This window comes from Bos mutus, chromosome 9, assembly GCF_027580195.1.
Source record: "Bos mutus isolate GX-2022 chromosome 9, NWIPB_WYAK_1.1, whole genome shotgun sequence".
Taxonomy (NCBI): domain Eukaryota; kingdom Metazoa; phylum Chordata; class Mammalia; order Artiodactyla; family Bovidae; genus Bos; species Bos mutus.
The window spans coordinates 19,249,556-19,263,770 of NC_091625.1; the positions used below are offsets into that span (position 1 = coordinate 19,249,556).

The window sequence follows — 14,215 nt, forward strand, 5'->3', positions numbered from 1 at the left end:
CTGGAGAAGACTCTTGAGAGTCCCTTGGATTGCAAGGAGATCCAACCAGTCCATTCTGAAGGAGATCAGCCCTGGGATTTCTTTGGAAGGAATGATGCTAAAGCTGAAACTCCAGTACTTTGGCCACCTCATGCGAAGAGTTGACTCATTGGAAAAGACTCTGATGCTGGGAGGGATTGGGGGCAGGAGGAGAAGGGGATGACAGAGGATGAGATGGCTGGATGGCATCACTGACTCGATGGACGTGAGTCTGGGTGAACTCCGGGAGTTGGTGATGGACAGAGGCCTGGCGCGATTCATGGGGTCGCAAAGAGTCGAACACGACTGAGCAACTGATCTGATCTGATCTGAGAGAATAGAAATTTAGACACTCGTGAAAATTTTCTTTTATAAAGTTAGGTCTTAGTCCTTGTAAAAACACAGTTGCCTGGCTAACACTACCGCCAGAAAAACACAGTTCAAATAAGCAAACAGAAAAACAAAACAAGTTAAAGAACATACACAAAGTATTAGACCAAAAAGATGAAAGGCAAGAAATGGATACAGACAAGATAATGCAACTATTAGAATAATAACTAATAATTTTGCTACAAAGTACAAGCAAATAAAAACCCATGAATTACTACTATACAAGACTGCGTAACAATTTAGCACTGGAAGGAACCCTGAGAAATTGGTCCTTTCTTTGCATAGATTAAGGAAACTAAGACCCAGAAAAACAAAGTGATTTACCCAAGATGGCATTTTACCTAAGGTCACAGAGTTAAATTAGTAAAATCTGAAATGGACTACAAGTTTTCTGACTTAGTTGAGGGACCTATTCAATATTTCAATAGCAACAATCAGGTGAGAACGACCTTATCTTTACAGGCGCCTCCATCTGCAACCACACGGTTCTGTGGTGCTCTCCTACTAAGACTGAAGAAGCACTGTTGCTCCTTTTAAAAGCTAAACTCACCTACCTTCTTCCCCACTCCTCCTCTCCATCTCAAGGACTGTACACCTGCAACTCAACCCTCTTTACTGGATCATTCCTACTAACAAAGAGGCTCTAATAAAGCTATGGCTTGGCTCCAGGTCCCTATTGCATCTACAACCCAATTTCTCCACGCCAATCTTCCAATAAAAGACTATTCTATCTATACTAAAATAGTCTTCCCAACCCAGGGATCGAAGCACGTCTCCAGCATTGCAGACAGATTCTTCACCAACTGAGCCACCACGGAAGCCCAATCTGTACTAGAATATTATACTATATGATAATCTAGAACGTTACACCTCTACTTCCTTCCCAACGTTTTTCTAAATTCACACTAGTCAGGTTTTCATCTTGACCATTCCCCTGAAATAGCTTTCATCAAAACAAACAATGACGTTCACCCTGGAGAAATCCAAAAATCAATTTTCTGTCCTATTTGTCCTTGACCTCACAGAGCGTTGGAAAAGACTACCCATTCCCTCCTTCCTACAACACTCTCTTTATAACTTTCATAGCCTCCTCTTTCCTGGTTTTCTCACTGCCTCATTGGCCATCTCTTCGTCTTTTCTGTTGAATCTGTCTCCTCCTTCTGATCTCTAAAGGCTGGAATACACAAGGCACCATGTTTTAGACGCTCTTTTATCTACACTCTCCTCTTAGGTGATCTCATCTAGACCTCACTTACCCTGCCTTCCAGATTCATATATTCACCTTCCTGTTTGACAACTCCAGCTGGGTATCTAAACATGCCAATACAAAATCATGATCTGTTCGCTTTCTACTCCCACCAACTCTTTCCTATTTTTCTGACCTCATTAAATGGCATTTCCATCTACTAAATTATCCATGTCACAAATCGAAGGATCATCTTGGATTTCTTCTTAATCTTACATCCCACAACCAAACCATCTGTAAAACCAGGCTGGTTTATCTCCAAAATATATTCCAAATTGGATGATTCTTTATCATCCCCACTGCTACTGCCCTGGTCCAAACCACCATCTTCTCTCTGCAATAGCCTCCTAACTGATATCCTGCTTTCATTCTTGCTGCCCCAGTTACAGAAAGCTACCTGACACAGAGATCAAACAGCATCAAGCAGACCTTCTACTTAATACCTTTCAGTGGCTTCCAATAGTCATCAGACTCCTTAACCAGACCTGCAAACTCCTGTAAGATCTGGCCCTCCCGCCTACTTCTCCACCCTTACCTCATGCCTTATTTCTTCCCCTCATCTTTTGCAGCCACAGTGGCATTCTTTTGTGCATCTAACGTGCTAAACATGTCACCAACTCAGAGATCTGCTGCACCTTTTACCTAGGACCTTCCTTTAGAATTTCACAAGGGTGAGATTACTCTGCTTTATTTTCTTCACAGACTTCGTTACTATTGGGAATAATCTCACATTTGTCTCTTCCTGTTAAATATAAGACCCATGGGAACAGAAATCTTATCTGTCTAGTTCACCAGAATAATCATAATACCATGTATTAATCTTTGTGAAGTGAATGATTAATCTATAATGCTATTTTGAATATAATATTAGTAGTTTCATTCAATAAAATGTACCTTTCTATTTTAAAGGAAATTAAATTGTCCCACAATCAACTAATTGTATAAGACTTACATACATCTCTAAAATGCCTAAGAAGGGAGAAAATGAACAAGTCAAAAGTTTTGCTCTGAGCCATTCCCATCATAAAGTTGGAATATTCTTACTGGGTTACTTTTAAATGATGGAAATAACCTATAGGGCTTCAGACAAAATAAATTTCACCTGAGTTACAAACATTTCTATTAGACTAATATAAACTAGTCATATTAAGTGAATAAAATTTTTTTTCTTAAAAAATTATCAACAGAGAACACTGAAGATTTATACTTCAGGTACAGCTCTCCAGCTAATTTAAACTAATTTTTTGTGACATAGAATGAGTCAGTTAACAGTTGTTCATCTGTTTCTCTTAATTGTACAAGGGTAACCAGATGAAAACAAAAACTATAAATCTTGTCCAATTTCAATTTCTAAGAATTGTTTATCTTCCAAAAGTGGCCAGGAGTGCTACTGTGGCAATGCTAGAAAGCCTTCAAATCTAGCACTTATCATTTTCCAACTCATCTTTTAAAAGTCCCAAGTAGTACATGTCACAAGTCAGAAAAAAGATTACCACAAGCTTCTGCAGTAACAGAATTGCCTCCTATAAAGGATACACAAATCCAGTTTCAAATGAATCAGAAAGTAAACCAAAGCTGTAGAGTCCACCGTATACTGAATATCATAATAAGCATCTGATCCACGTGACTTTAAGAAAAATTCATTTTAAGAAAAAGAAAAAAAAAACAACCTATGTAAAATCAAAGAACTGTTAATTTCCTGTCATTTCCCTGTGTTCAGCTTCTTTGCATAAAACTTTGCTACCTGGCTACCTCTGCTGCCAGCATGAGTTCACATAATAGCCAACTAGATGAGTGAAATAAAAATAAACCAGGAGAGAAAGATACGAGCAATATCTACCCTCTCTCCCACCAAAACCACAAATAACTGAAGATGAGATTAAGGTAAAAACAATATTGCTGCATTAAAGCTATAACTCTTTCTCTCCTATAAGGGAGAAATGATTAGAAACAAGTAAAGTGTTTCCATTTCTCTACTTCTCGACATTCTAGGATGTTGCTAAGTGGTTCCTTATTCTACATATATTTACACAACACCGACTTTTGGTTACAAATCAAACTGTGTTTAGGTTTTAAGTATAGTTTTCTAGACTCTAGGTCAGATCACAGTAAAGGTTAGACTTAAGATTTAAGGTATAATCAACTTCTTTTAAATAGCACACTGAAACATGGGTCAAACTAAAGCATCTTAACTACAGTATGTATTCCCAAACTTCAGTCAGTCAAATGAAAACACAGAATATTCATTCATTCGGCATTTACTGAATACCTACCATCAGGCACTGAACTATGGACAAAGCTGGAGACACAAAAATGAGACAACTAATCCCTATTAAGAAACTCCCAGCCTGAAAAGAAAGATAAGTAGTATTAAATACTAATGATAAAGGGAAGTAACGGAAGCTGAGGAAACCCTAAACTACGATTAGAGGACAGAAGGGAGTTTGGGAAGACTGCCAGAGGATAAAATGCCTAAAATTGAGTTATTTGGTATTAGCAGAGGTCAAGTACAAGTATGATTTGGGTTGTGTATTTGTGTTCTGTGGGGGCAAGATGACAGCTAAGGTTAGCAAAAGAAGACAATTGATGAAGGAAGACCCTATTTCGGTAAGAGGAAACATGTGCAGAAGTAAAAGGCATGAGAAAAACTGTAAATAGTTCATGACTGTGCTGTCCAAAACAGTGATGACTGAGAACCTGAAATACAGTTAGTTAGAACAGAAATAAGCTGTTAAGTAAAAAATATACATGGGATTTTGAAAACAATATATGAAAAGAACATAAAATACCTCTAATAATCTTAATATTCAATATGTATTGAAACAGCATTTTGGATATCTTGGGTTAAATAAAACATTATTAAAATTAATTTCACCTGTATGTATTTCTTGTGCTGATCCTGAAAATTATATATACAGCTCACATTATATTTCTATTGGACAATGCTGGTTTAAAATGACTGTATTGACTGGAGGTAGTGATAAAGTATTGATAATAATAAGTAAAACAGAGTTAAGTGTAAGAGACCATTACAAGAAGGATTTTTATGCAAAGGAAAGTTATGACCAACCTAGATAGCATATTCAAAAGCAGAGACATTACTTTGCCAACAAAGGTTCGTCTAGTCAAGGCTATGGTTTTTCCTGTGGTCATATATGGATGTGAGAGTTGGACTGTGAAGAAGGCTGAGCGCTGAAGAATTGATGCTTTTGAACTGTGGTGTTGGAGAAGACTCTTGAGAATCCTTTGGACTGCAAGGAGATCCAACCAGTCCATTCTTCAGATCAGCCCTGGGATTTCTTCGGAAGAAATGATGCTAAAGCTGAAACTCCAGTACTTTGGCCACCTCATGCGAAGAGTTGACTCATTGGAAAAGACTCTGATGCTGGGAGGGATTGGGGGCAGGAGGAGAAGGGGACGACAGTGAATGAGATGGCTGGATGGCATCATTGACTCAATGGACGTGAGTCTGGGTGAACTCTGGGAGTTGGTGATGGACAGGGAGGCCTGGCATGCTGCAATTCATGGGGTCACAAAGAGTCGGACACGACTGAGCGACTGAACTGAAGTTCATTGAAAGCAAAGGATCTTCAATAAGATTAAAATAACCACACCGACAAAGATCTGACGACGATTCAAAAATACAGTGATTCATCCTCAACCCAAGAACTGGAGAGCAATAAAGCTTAAGGAATAATAACAACTGGCCTTGAGATCAGGTGACAAATGATAGAAGTTTGAACTAAGGTTCGGTAACTTAGAAATACAGAATGTAGAATTGATTTAGACATGTTTATCAAGTAAAATAAACTGGACATTGAGGCCAATTATATATGGAGGAGAACGAACCTAAATAAACCCTTGAAAAATTGGGTGAATATGGTACCATTCAACAGTATAGATTTGGCGGGGAAACCTGATGAGTTTGATATCAGACACAGTGAGTTGAGGATGCCTATGGGAAATCTATGTGGAAATACCAAAAAATCAATTATATAAATTTGTAGCTACCTCAAGTGTTCCAGGAAAGAGATTTTTAAAAAAAAATGCATTGTATATTGACAAAAATATGGAAGGTGGAAGCAAAGACTATCAAAAGCCTAAGAATGAACTCAGCCAAGAAAAGAACACAGAGTGAACAGAAGGCAGAAGACTGAATTATGAGGAAACACAATAATTAAGTGGTGGATAGAGGAGGATTCCATACAGGAGATGAGGAATGACAGGCAGGAGAAGAACCAGGAGAGAGATTAGCATGTTGATCCTAACAGTCCTCCACTGTGTCATACAGAATTATGGTTCCATGATTGTTTAACAGAAGAGATGCGACTCTGACAAAAGAAAAATCACTTTTCTGAAGTCACAGATAGTTTCTGACATCTAAAATGATGCTCTGTCAACCTAAGAGAATCAAAACAAATTATTTCCTCTCATGTTTTGAATAAACATGCAAGTCAAGATTCAGCAAAATCCTAAAGTGAAATATTTAGAACAGTAATATAAAATTCAAATGTAAAACTACAACTGAAAAAGATTAAAATAATAACCACACTAAAGTGAGAAAAAAAGTAATCTCCAGAACTGTATCCTTTTCTGTTTTACTGTTTTCCAAATTGCCTGAAGCCCCTTCAACAACAACAAAAATCATTTAAATGATGACTTTGATCCCAAAGAGATACCTAATCCAAACTCTTAACCTGAAGTAAAGGACCATCATAAACATACAGGTGCCCAAGTGTACTTTTGTAGAGACAGGAGCCAAAACTTTCTTCAGACTTTCAAGGGGGTGCTTCACGACTGAAAATCACCACTCAGAGCAGACTATTTAATATCCAATTCTTTTTTCACTTATGTAGGTATAGATGTGAACAGTCTCAATAAACTTAATCTTCACGATATCTATGCCATTCCCATTCTGAAATGGGAAAATATGATGCTAGTCATTTGTTCCCAGCCAGGAATCTGTTACTAATTGATGTTTGTAGATTATCCACAGCCACAAAGTGCATGAGAGGGATTTACGTTCAGGTGAGATAATGAGAGGGGATTAAGCCCAGGTGAGTCCAAGAGAGCAGATGCAGCTCAGGTGAATCGGACCCGTGTTCTTCACCAGTGTTAAAACACTATCCCGTGGTCCTGCCAACTTAAAACACCAAGTGTCTGAGCACCCACTCCAACTCATCTACGCCAAAAAGGCAATTTTGGGGGCCAACTCATTCCTCCTCTCATCCCATCTCTGAAGGAGTCATAAAAATTTCACAGCCTGCACCAAAGATCCTCTCCACGGTAACCACTCTTCATTTCCCATCATTTATCATCCCAGAGATACCCAAAGCCTCACAGCCTCTTTCCCCTTCTGGACTCTGGTCCTCCTTTCCCATCTTCAGTCTACAGGCCTCTGGGGTTTTCTAATAACTCTGAACCCCTAAGTATTCCTGCAATGCGTTCCCTTCCTTCTCTTCCCGATCACCAAATCAACCTTTCCCCCCAACTCGTTCCCCTCAAATTCCCCTCTTCCCGGGACCCTCCTAGTGCCGGGCTCGAGATTTACTTTCCTAGGGGCTTTCTCCTCCCCGCGTCCCCAAATCCTCCTCCATTCCTAATCCTTTAACAAGTCCACTCGCAGGCGCCAGTCCACGAAAGCCACCTCGCCAGCGCCCCTAAAGCCCGGCCTCGCCCCGCACCCCCAACTCCCCCCTTGTCTCCACGCCCACCCCGAAGCCCACCTCCAACCCCCTCCGGCCCCTCCTCAGCACCGACTCGGCCCCCGCCGCCTTGCCTTCCTCCGCGGGGCCTCAGCGTCTGTCGGCTAAAGAGGGGATGGGGGTGCCTGACTAGGCTGCGGGGGGGGAAGGGGAAGCTGCGGGGCGGGGGCGGAGGGGGCCGGGGTGCGGGAGGTTTGAACACGGCGCCAGAGCAGGGGCGGAGACAGTCAACCGTGGGCGGCCGCGGCGCGGCGACCTCGGCTCCAGGGTAACGGAGGCGGAGGCCCAGACTGCACCGCGGGGCGCGAGCAGCCAATGATATGCCCGCCCCCGACCTCCCATTGGCTTCTGTTGCTACAGGATTCTCTTTCCATTGGCTTCGGTGGAACTGGAAGGCGGAACGATGCGTACAACGGAAGGCGGCCGTTGGCTGACCGCTCTAGCTGTGGCAGCAGAGGAGAGGGGCGAAGCTGTGCAAGCCGCAGCCCAGAGAAGCGCGCCCGGCCCCTTTTAGGCTGCGCGGAGGCAGTCGTGGCCGCAGGAGGGTCTAGGGGCTTCGTGGGTGGCTGGGAGGTGAAGGCCTCTGGTGAAGTGAATTGTAAAAATGAGCCACTGCCTAATTGAAAACACTGAAAATTGTCTCAGATCGCTTTTGGAACTCACTTGGTTTGAAGTTAGAAAAAGCCAGTCGCTTCTCTGTTTTTAGCACTGAAATTGCTGATTTTCAAGAGGATGTAGAGTAACCATAATGATTCTTCTGCCTCGAAGTCCTGGCTTTCGTGAAAGACGAAAGCGCCCCATGTTTTAAAAAAGGGTTTGAGATGGAATGACATATGAAACATTTGCGCTTTTTTTTTTTTTTAAAGAAAACGTCTGTGGCGCATGCCATTAACTATTAAGAGCTGCTGTAGGCATATTTTCCCTTTAAAAATAATGGACAGTGTATTAAACGGCATTAATTGCGGGAGGCGAGGAAGGTTAAAAAAAAATTACTCTTTGTGCTGAAGGTTCTTTTAAGCCTTTCTAAGCCTTCTGATTATCAAGATGGTTTTAACACCACACTCCGCTGTCTCGCCATTGTTAAAAGGTCTAAAACTTCCATTCAGCAGACAATCTAATTCTTGAAGGCAAAGGCGTTTCTAATCAACCTTCTGACCATGGATTATGATAATTACGTTTCTTGCTTGGCCTTGTTTTAGACTTACACTGTTTCACACCTTTCGTTTTATCCTATCAATATATTTCATTTCACGTTAAAGATTAACCCACTTAAACAAAATCATGTGTGCCTGCATGGTCCCTTCAGTCCTGTTGGACTCTGCCACCCTATTGTTGCAGGAAGGCGGACCCCTTCCAGGGCCCGAAACTGGGCTCTTGTCTAACAGTCGGAGTCGGAGGAGACACATGTGCTGACAAAGCTAGAGATTTTATTGGGAAAGGGCACCCTGGTGGACAGCAGTAGGGTAAGGGAACCCAGGAGAACTGCTCTGCTGCGTGGCTGACAGTCGCCGGTTTTATGGTGGTGGGATTAGTTTCCGGGTGGTCTTTGGCCAATCATTCTAATTCAGAGTCTTTCCTGGTGGCACATGCATCGTTCAGCCAAGATGGATGCTAGTGAGAGGGATTCTGGGAAGTGGACGGACACGTGGTGTCTCCTTTAGACCTTACCTGAACTCTTCTGGTTGGTGGTGGCTTATTAGTTCCGTATTCCTTATCAGGATCTCCTGTCATAAAACAACTCATGCAAATGGTTACTATGGTGCCTGGCCAGGATGGGCAGTTTCAATCAGTGTGCTTCCCCTAACACTATGAACCATAACCCGCCAGCTTCCTCTGTCCATGGGGATTTTCCAGGCAAGAATACTGGAGTAGGTTGCCATGCCCTCCTCTAGAGAATATTCCCCACCCAGGGATTGAACCCTCGTCTCTCATGTTTCCCATGTTGGCAGGCGGATTCTTTACCACTAGTGCCGCCTGGGAAGCCCAAACAATATCATAATTAAATGTAATTTTCTCTATGTGCTAATAATTGAAGAAAAATAATTATCTGTTAGTGAAAATGATAAGTAATATCAGAAAATGCACTGAAATAACTTCATTAATTTGTTTAAATGCTAATACTCTTCATTAAAATATCTCACTAGTTAGTACTCCGTTAAAGTTAATACTACATAGGTTACTAAACTCATCAGTGGATTACTTTTAAAGGAAGTTGTATAGTCAAAAAACATGCTGTAGTTAGGTTTTAAAAAACCCGAAAGACAAAAAAAGTCTCCAGAATCAACTGGGGTTTGCTAACACTCAAGGACAGTTGAGAATGAATGATATTTATTCAGCCATCACAATTTGATAGTGTAATCTCATTCTATCTTCATTCAGATACTAGATGGGTATTGTTATTCATCGTTCTACATGAAGAAAAAGATTCTGTGAGGTTAAAGGACCTACCACTATATACTAAATAGTTAGTGGTTGAACCAAGATTTAAGTCAAGGTAGCTAAATTCCAGGTTTCAAATTTAAGGCCTTTAATATGTTTCACCAACAAGTTGGTAAGAGTTTCTGGAAAGCAAGAAAGAACTGAAAAGTTTAGGTGTCTCCATAAAATTGTCTAATTGGATGTGACACATTTTCAAGATCTTTACAATGTAGAGTTTTATTCATTCTTATCATATTTGAAATAACAGTGACTATCAACTTATTGGACCTAGGAAAAAGATCAAAAGAATTTATAAGCCTACAGAAGTTAGAGATCAGTTCATTGAACTAGGTTATCCCAAAATAGGAGATAATTTCAGATGTTTTTATGTGATTTTACATGATTTTGATATTCTGATACGACTGGAATTTTCTAAGATTATACCATTTGCCATCTCATTTCACTACACTACACAGAATTCTGCTTTTCAAAAATAAAAGGAACCAAAATCAATAAAACTACACCTTTATATTTCTGCCACTTGAAATTATAATCAACAGTAACCAGGCTTTTTGTTTTTAAAGATTATATTTATGAAAAATTTTTCTAATAATCATTAAGCACTTTAGAGTTTTATTTTTAATACTCTTGGGCTTACATTGTTATTGCAATATCTCCAGTTTAACTGAATGTTAATTTTTTGCAGTACTCTGCCTTGTTTAATGCTATATGGCCAATGATACAGGTGATATTAATGAAAAATTTCCTAGAAATGCTTATGAAAAGACTTATTCCCATTTTCCATAGGGGGAAACTATAAAGTGTTTGAACAATTTGTTAGAAGCTTCATGAAATTAATAGGAAGAGTAGTAAGTAGACTTTGCAACTGTAGACAATCCAGAAATTACGACTATAATTTAAAATGGCCATACTAGAAATAATCACAAATTAGAAAGTTCACCAGCATATAGTTATTCTTAGCTAAAATTCAGGTGTCCATTTATATAATTAAAAAAAAATACTGTCACAGTTTTGTGTATTTTACCTAGATATGTGATACATAATGCAAAATTCAAAAATTCTAAATCTAACTTTTCGTGATATATTGCTAGAAAATTTTAAATTCATTAATGAATTCCAGGTAAATAGTAGATTGTCAGCACATAGTATTAACTTTAAAACATAATCTAATACACCAGGTGCTTAAAAGAAATTCAGAGACTTCCCTGGTGGTTCAGTGGCTGAGGATCTGCCTTCCAATGAAGGGGACACAGGTTCCATCCCTGGTTGGGGAACTGAGATCCCACATGCTGTGGGGCAACTAAGCCCCCAAACCACAACTAGAAAAGTTGCAATGAAAACCCAGCACAACCAAAAAAAGAAAAGGAAAAAAAAAAAAAAGAAAGAAAGAAATTGAATGGCTTCAGAAAACTGAGATATCAGTTCAGTTCATTCGCTCAGTTGTGTCCAACTCTTTGCTACCCCATGAACCACAGCAAGCCAGGCCTCTCTGTCCATCACCAACTCCCAGAGTCCACCCAAACCTAAGTCCATTGTGTCGGTGATGCCATCCAACCACCTCATCCTCTGTCGTCCCCTTCTCCTCCTGCCCTCAATCTTTCCGAGCATCAGGGTCTTTTCAAATGAGTCAGCTCTTCGTATCAGGTGGCCAAAGTATTGGAGTTTCAGCTTCAACATCAGTCCCTGCAATGAACACCCAGGACTGATCTCCTCTAGGATGGACTGGTTGGATCTCCTTGCAGTCCAAGGGACTCTCAAGAGTCTTCTCTGACACCACAGTTTAAAAGCATCAATTCTTTGGCGCTCAGCTTTCTTTATAGTACAACTCTCACATCCATACATGACCACAGGAAAAACTGTAGCCTTGACTAGACAGACCTTTGTTGGCAAAATAATGTCTCTGTTTTTTAATATGCTGTCTAGGTTGGCCACAGCTTTCCTTCCAGGGAGCAAGCGTCTTTTAATTTCATGGCTGCAATCACCATCTGCAGTGATTTTGGATCCCCCCAAAATAAAGTCTGCTACTGTTTCTACTGTTTCCCCATCTGTTTGTCATGAAGTGATGGGACCAGATGCCATGATCTTAGTTTTCTGAATGTTGAGCTTTAAGCCAACTTTTTCACTCTCTTCTTTCACTTTCATCAAGAGGCTCTTTAGTTCTTCTTCACTTTCTACCATAAGGGTGGTGTCATGTGCATATCTGAGGTTATTGATATTTCTCCCAGCAATCTTGATTCCAGCTTGTGCTTCCTCCAGCCCAGCATTTCTCATGATGTACTCTGCATAGAAGTTAAATAAGCAGGGTGACAATATACAGCCTTGACGTACTCCTTTTCCTATTTGGAACCAGTCTGTTGTTCCATGTCCAGTTCTAACTGTTGCTTCCTGACTTGCATACAGGTTTCTCAAGAGGCAGGTCACGTGGTCTGATATTTCCATCTCTGCCGGGGTCCAGCCCCGGTGGATCCAGGGAATTTGAAGCGGGGACGGCATCGGCGAGGATCAGGAAACAACTGCTTAATTAAACGTTAATTAAGGATATAAAGAGTAATAGAATGAGGATAGCTCAGTGAGGAAAGTCAGTGGAGAAAAGAGGCTGAATAATTCAGCCAGAAGGTAAGAGAAAGAACGACATGGTGAGACCAAGTTTCGGTGAACAAGGCCCACACTTTATTTTCCAAAGTAGTTTTTATACCTTAAGTTATGCATAGAGGATAATGGGGGAAGGGGTAGAGTCATGCAGCAAGCCAGGCTTTCTTCCTGCAAACTTATCATATGCAAAAGCTTAGGTGATTTGCATCATCTTCTGGCCCGGAGGCCTGTTAACATTTTAAGACCCTTTCTTCAGAAAACTTATTTTTCTCTAAAGGTGATAAGTCAAGCGCCACCCTCCAAAAGCATTAGATAAAGTTGCATTCCTAAAGGGCAAAGGTGTGGTGGGCTATAACAAGAAAAAGAATTAACTCAAGGGTCCCAGGTTACAAACATTAAAGCTACTGTTTACACCAATTATATTAATCAATACACTGCCAGGGACACAGCAGGTAAGGGATATGGAAACTTAGCAGCAAACATTGGCCCAACAAGTGAAAATCCCTTCACCAATACAATTTCTAATCAATCTTTTAACTGCTCGAAGGAATCTGTATTTGGACAGTTTAGAACATCTCATGCCTCTCACAGTTGGGAGGCTCTGAGCAATCACATGTGGCCGGAAAAACCTATTCAGGCAGGCTAGAGGACTTCCAAAGGAGTTTGTAGGTTGAAACACTGTCACATCCAGGAATTATTAACTGGAGCTGTAAGCTAACTCTTTTTTCAGAGAGAGGTAGTGGGGGACAGCCCCCCGTAAAGTCAGAAGTGTAGGTGAAAGCACAAAGCAGAAAGTAGGCAGACTCTGGTTTTGGGGGTAGATTGCTCGAGAATTTCCAGGGAGACTCCTGAGGCTTGATCCCGCCTTTGCGTATGCCAAGCCTCCTTCCTCATGACCTTTGCCAGGGGTGGAGCTCGCTCCCCGCACATCCCTTTCAGAATTTCCACAGTTTATTGTGATCCACACAGTCAAAGGCTTTGGCATAGTCAATAAAGCAGAAATAGATGTTTTTCTGGAACTCTCTTGCTTTTTCAATGATCCAGCAGATGTTGGCAATTTGATTAAAGAACAGTAAAATTGGAGACACAGAAAGTAGTCTCTTCGTATAAGAACAAATTTAGTCTGATTGTTGTTATTATTTGCCTTTGCAGTACAGAAAGGCTGATACCGTTTGATTATTGCTTTATTTAAATAAGGGCTTCCCTGGTGGCTCAGATGGTAAAGAATCTGCCTGCAATGCAGGAGATGTGGGTTTGATCCCTGGGTTGGGGAGACCTCCTGGAGTAGGGAATGCCTTTCCACTCCTGTATTCATGCCTGGAGAAATCCATGGACAGAGAAACCTAGCAGGCTACAGTCCATGGAGTCCCAAAGAGTTCGACACGGCTGAGTGACTAACATACTTTTCTTTAAAGGATAAATTTTATTTGATCACTTTGAAATTTACAAGTTAATTATTTTGTTAGTGGAGAAAGAAAAGTATTGAGATATTTACTAGTATTTTTATTTCATAATTGGTGAGTAAATCACTGATAGTTTCTCAATTTCAGGGAGTCTATTTGTATGGGGGAGGGGGCTTTGCTTTTGTTTTGCCTGAGTGTGTGAGTAAGTGAAAGTCGCTCAGTCCTGTCACTCTTTGTGACCCCATGGAGTGTAGCCCACCAGGCTCCTCTGTCCATGGGATTCTTTGGGCAAGAATACTGGAGTGGGTTGCTATTTCCTTCTCCAGGGGATCTTCCTGACCCAGGGATTGAACCCTTGTCTCCTGCATTGCAAGCAGATTCTTTACCATCTGAGCTTTGTTTTGCATAAAAAGAACTAAACC

The 14,215-nt window shown here is 40.8% G+C and overlaps 2 protein-coding genes across 2 annotated transcripts in view; one reads left to right on the top strand and one right to left on the bottom strand.

Annotated features, from left to right (window-relative positions):
- Positions 1 to 7,526, bottom strand: part of LCA5 (lebercilin LCA5) — a 61,536-nt gene extending 54,010 nt beyond the window's left edge. The window contains exon 1 of the mRNA XM_070376234.1: positions 7,381 to 7,526. The gene's annotated coding sequence lies outside the window, so the exon portion shown is untranslated. The remainder of the gene's footprint in view (positions 1 to 7,380) is intronic.
- SH3BGRL2 (SH3 domain binding glutamate rich protein like 2) overlaps positions 4,208 to 14,215 on the top strand; it is a 169,877-nt gene continuing 159,869 nt past the window's right edge. Inside the window, exons 1-2 of the mRNA XM_070377151.1 lie at positions 4,208 to 4,261; positions 7,720 to 7,932. Coding sequence (XP_070233252.1) covers positions 4,208 to 4,261; positions 7,720 to 7,932 — 267 coding nt within the window. The remainder of the gene's footprint in view (positions 4,262 to 7,719; positions 7,933 to 14,215) is intronic.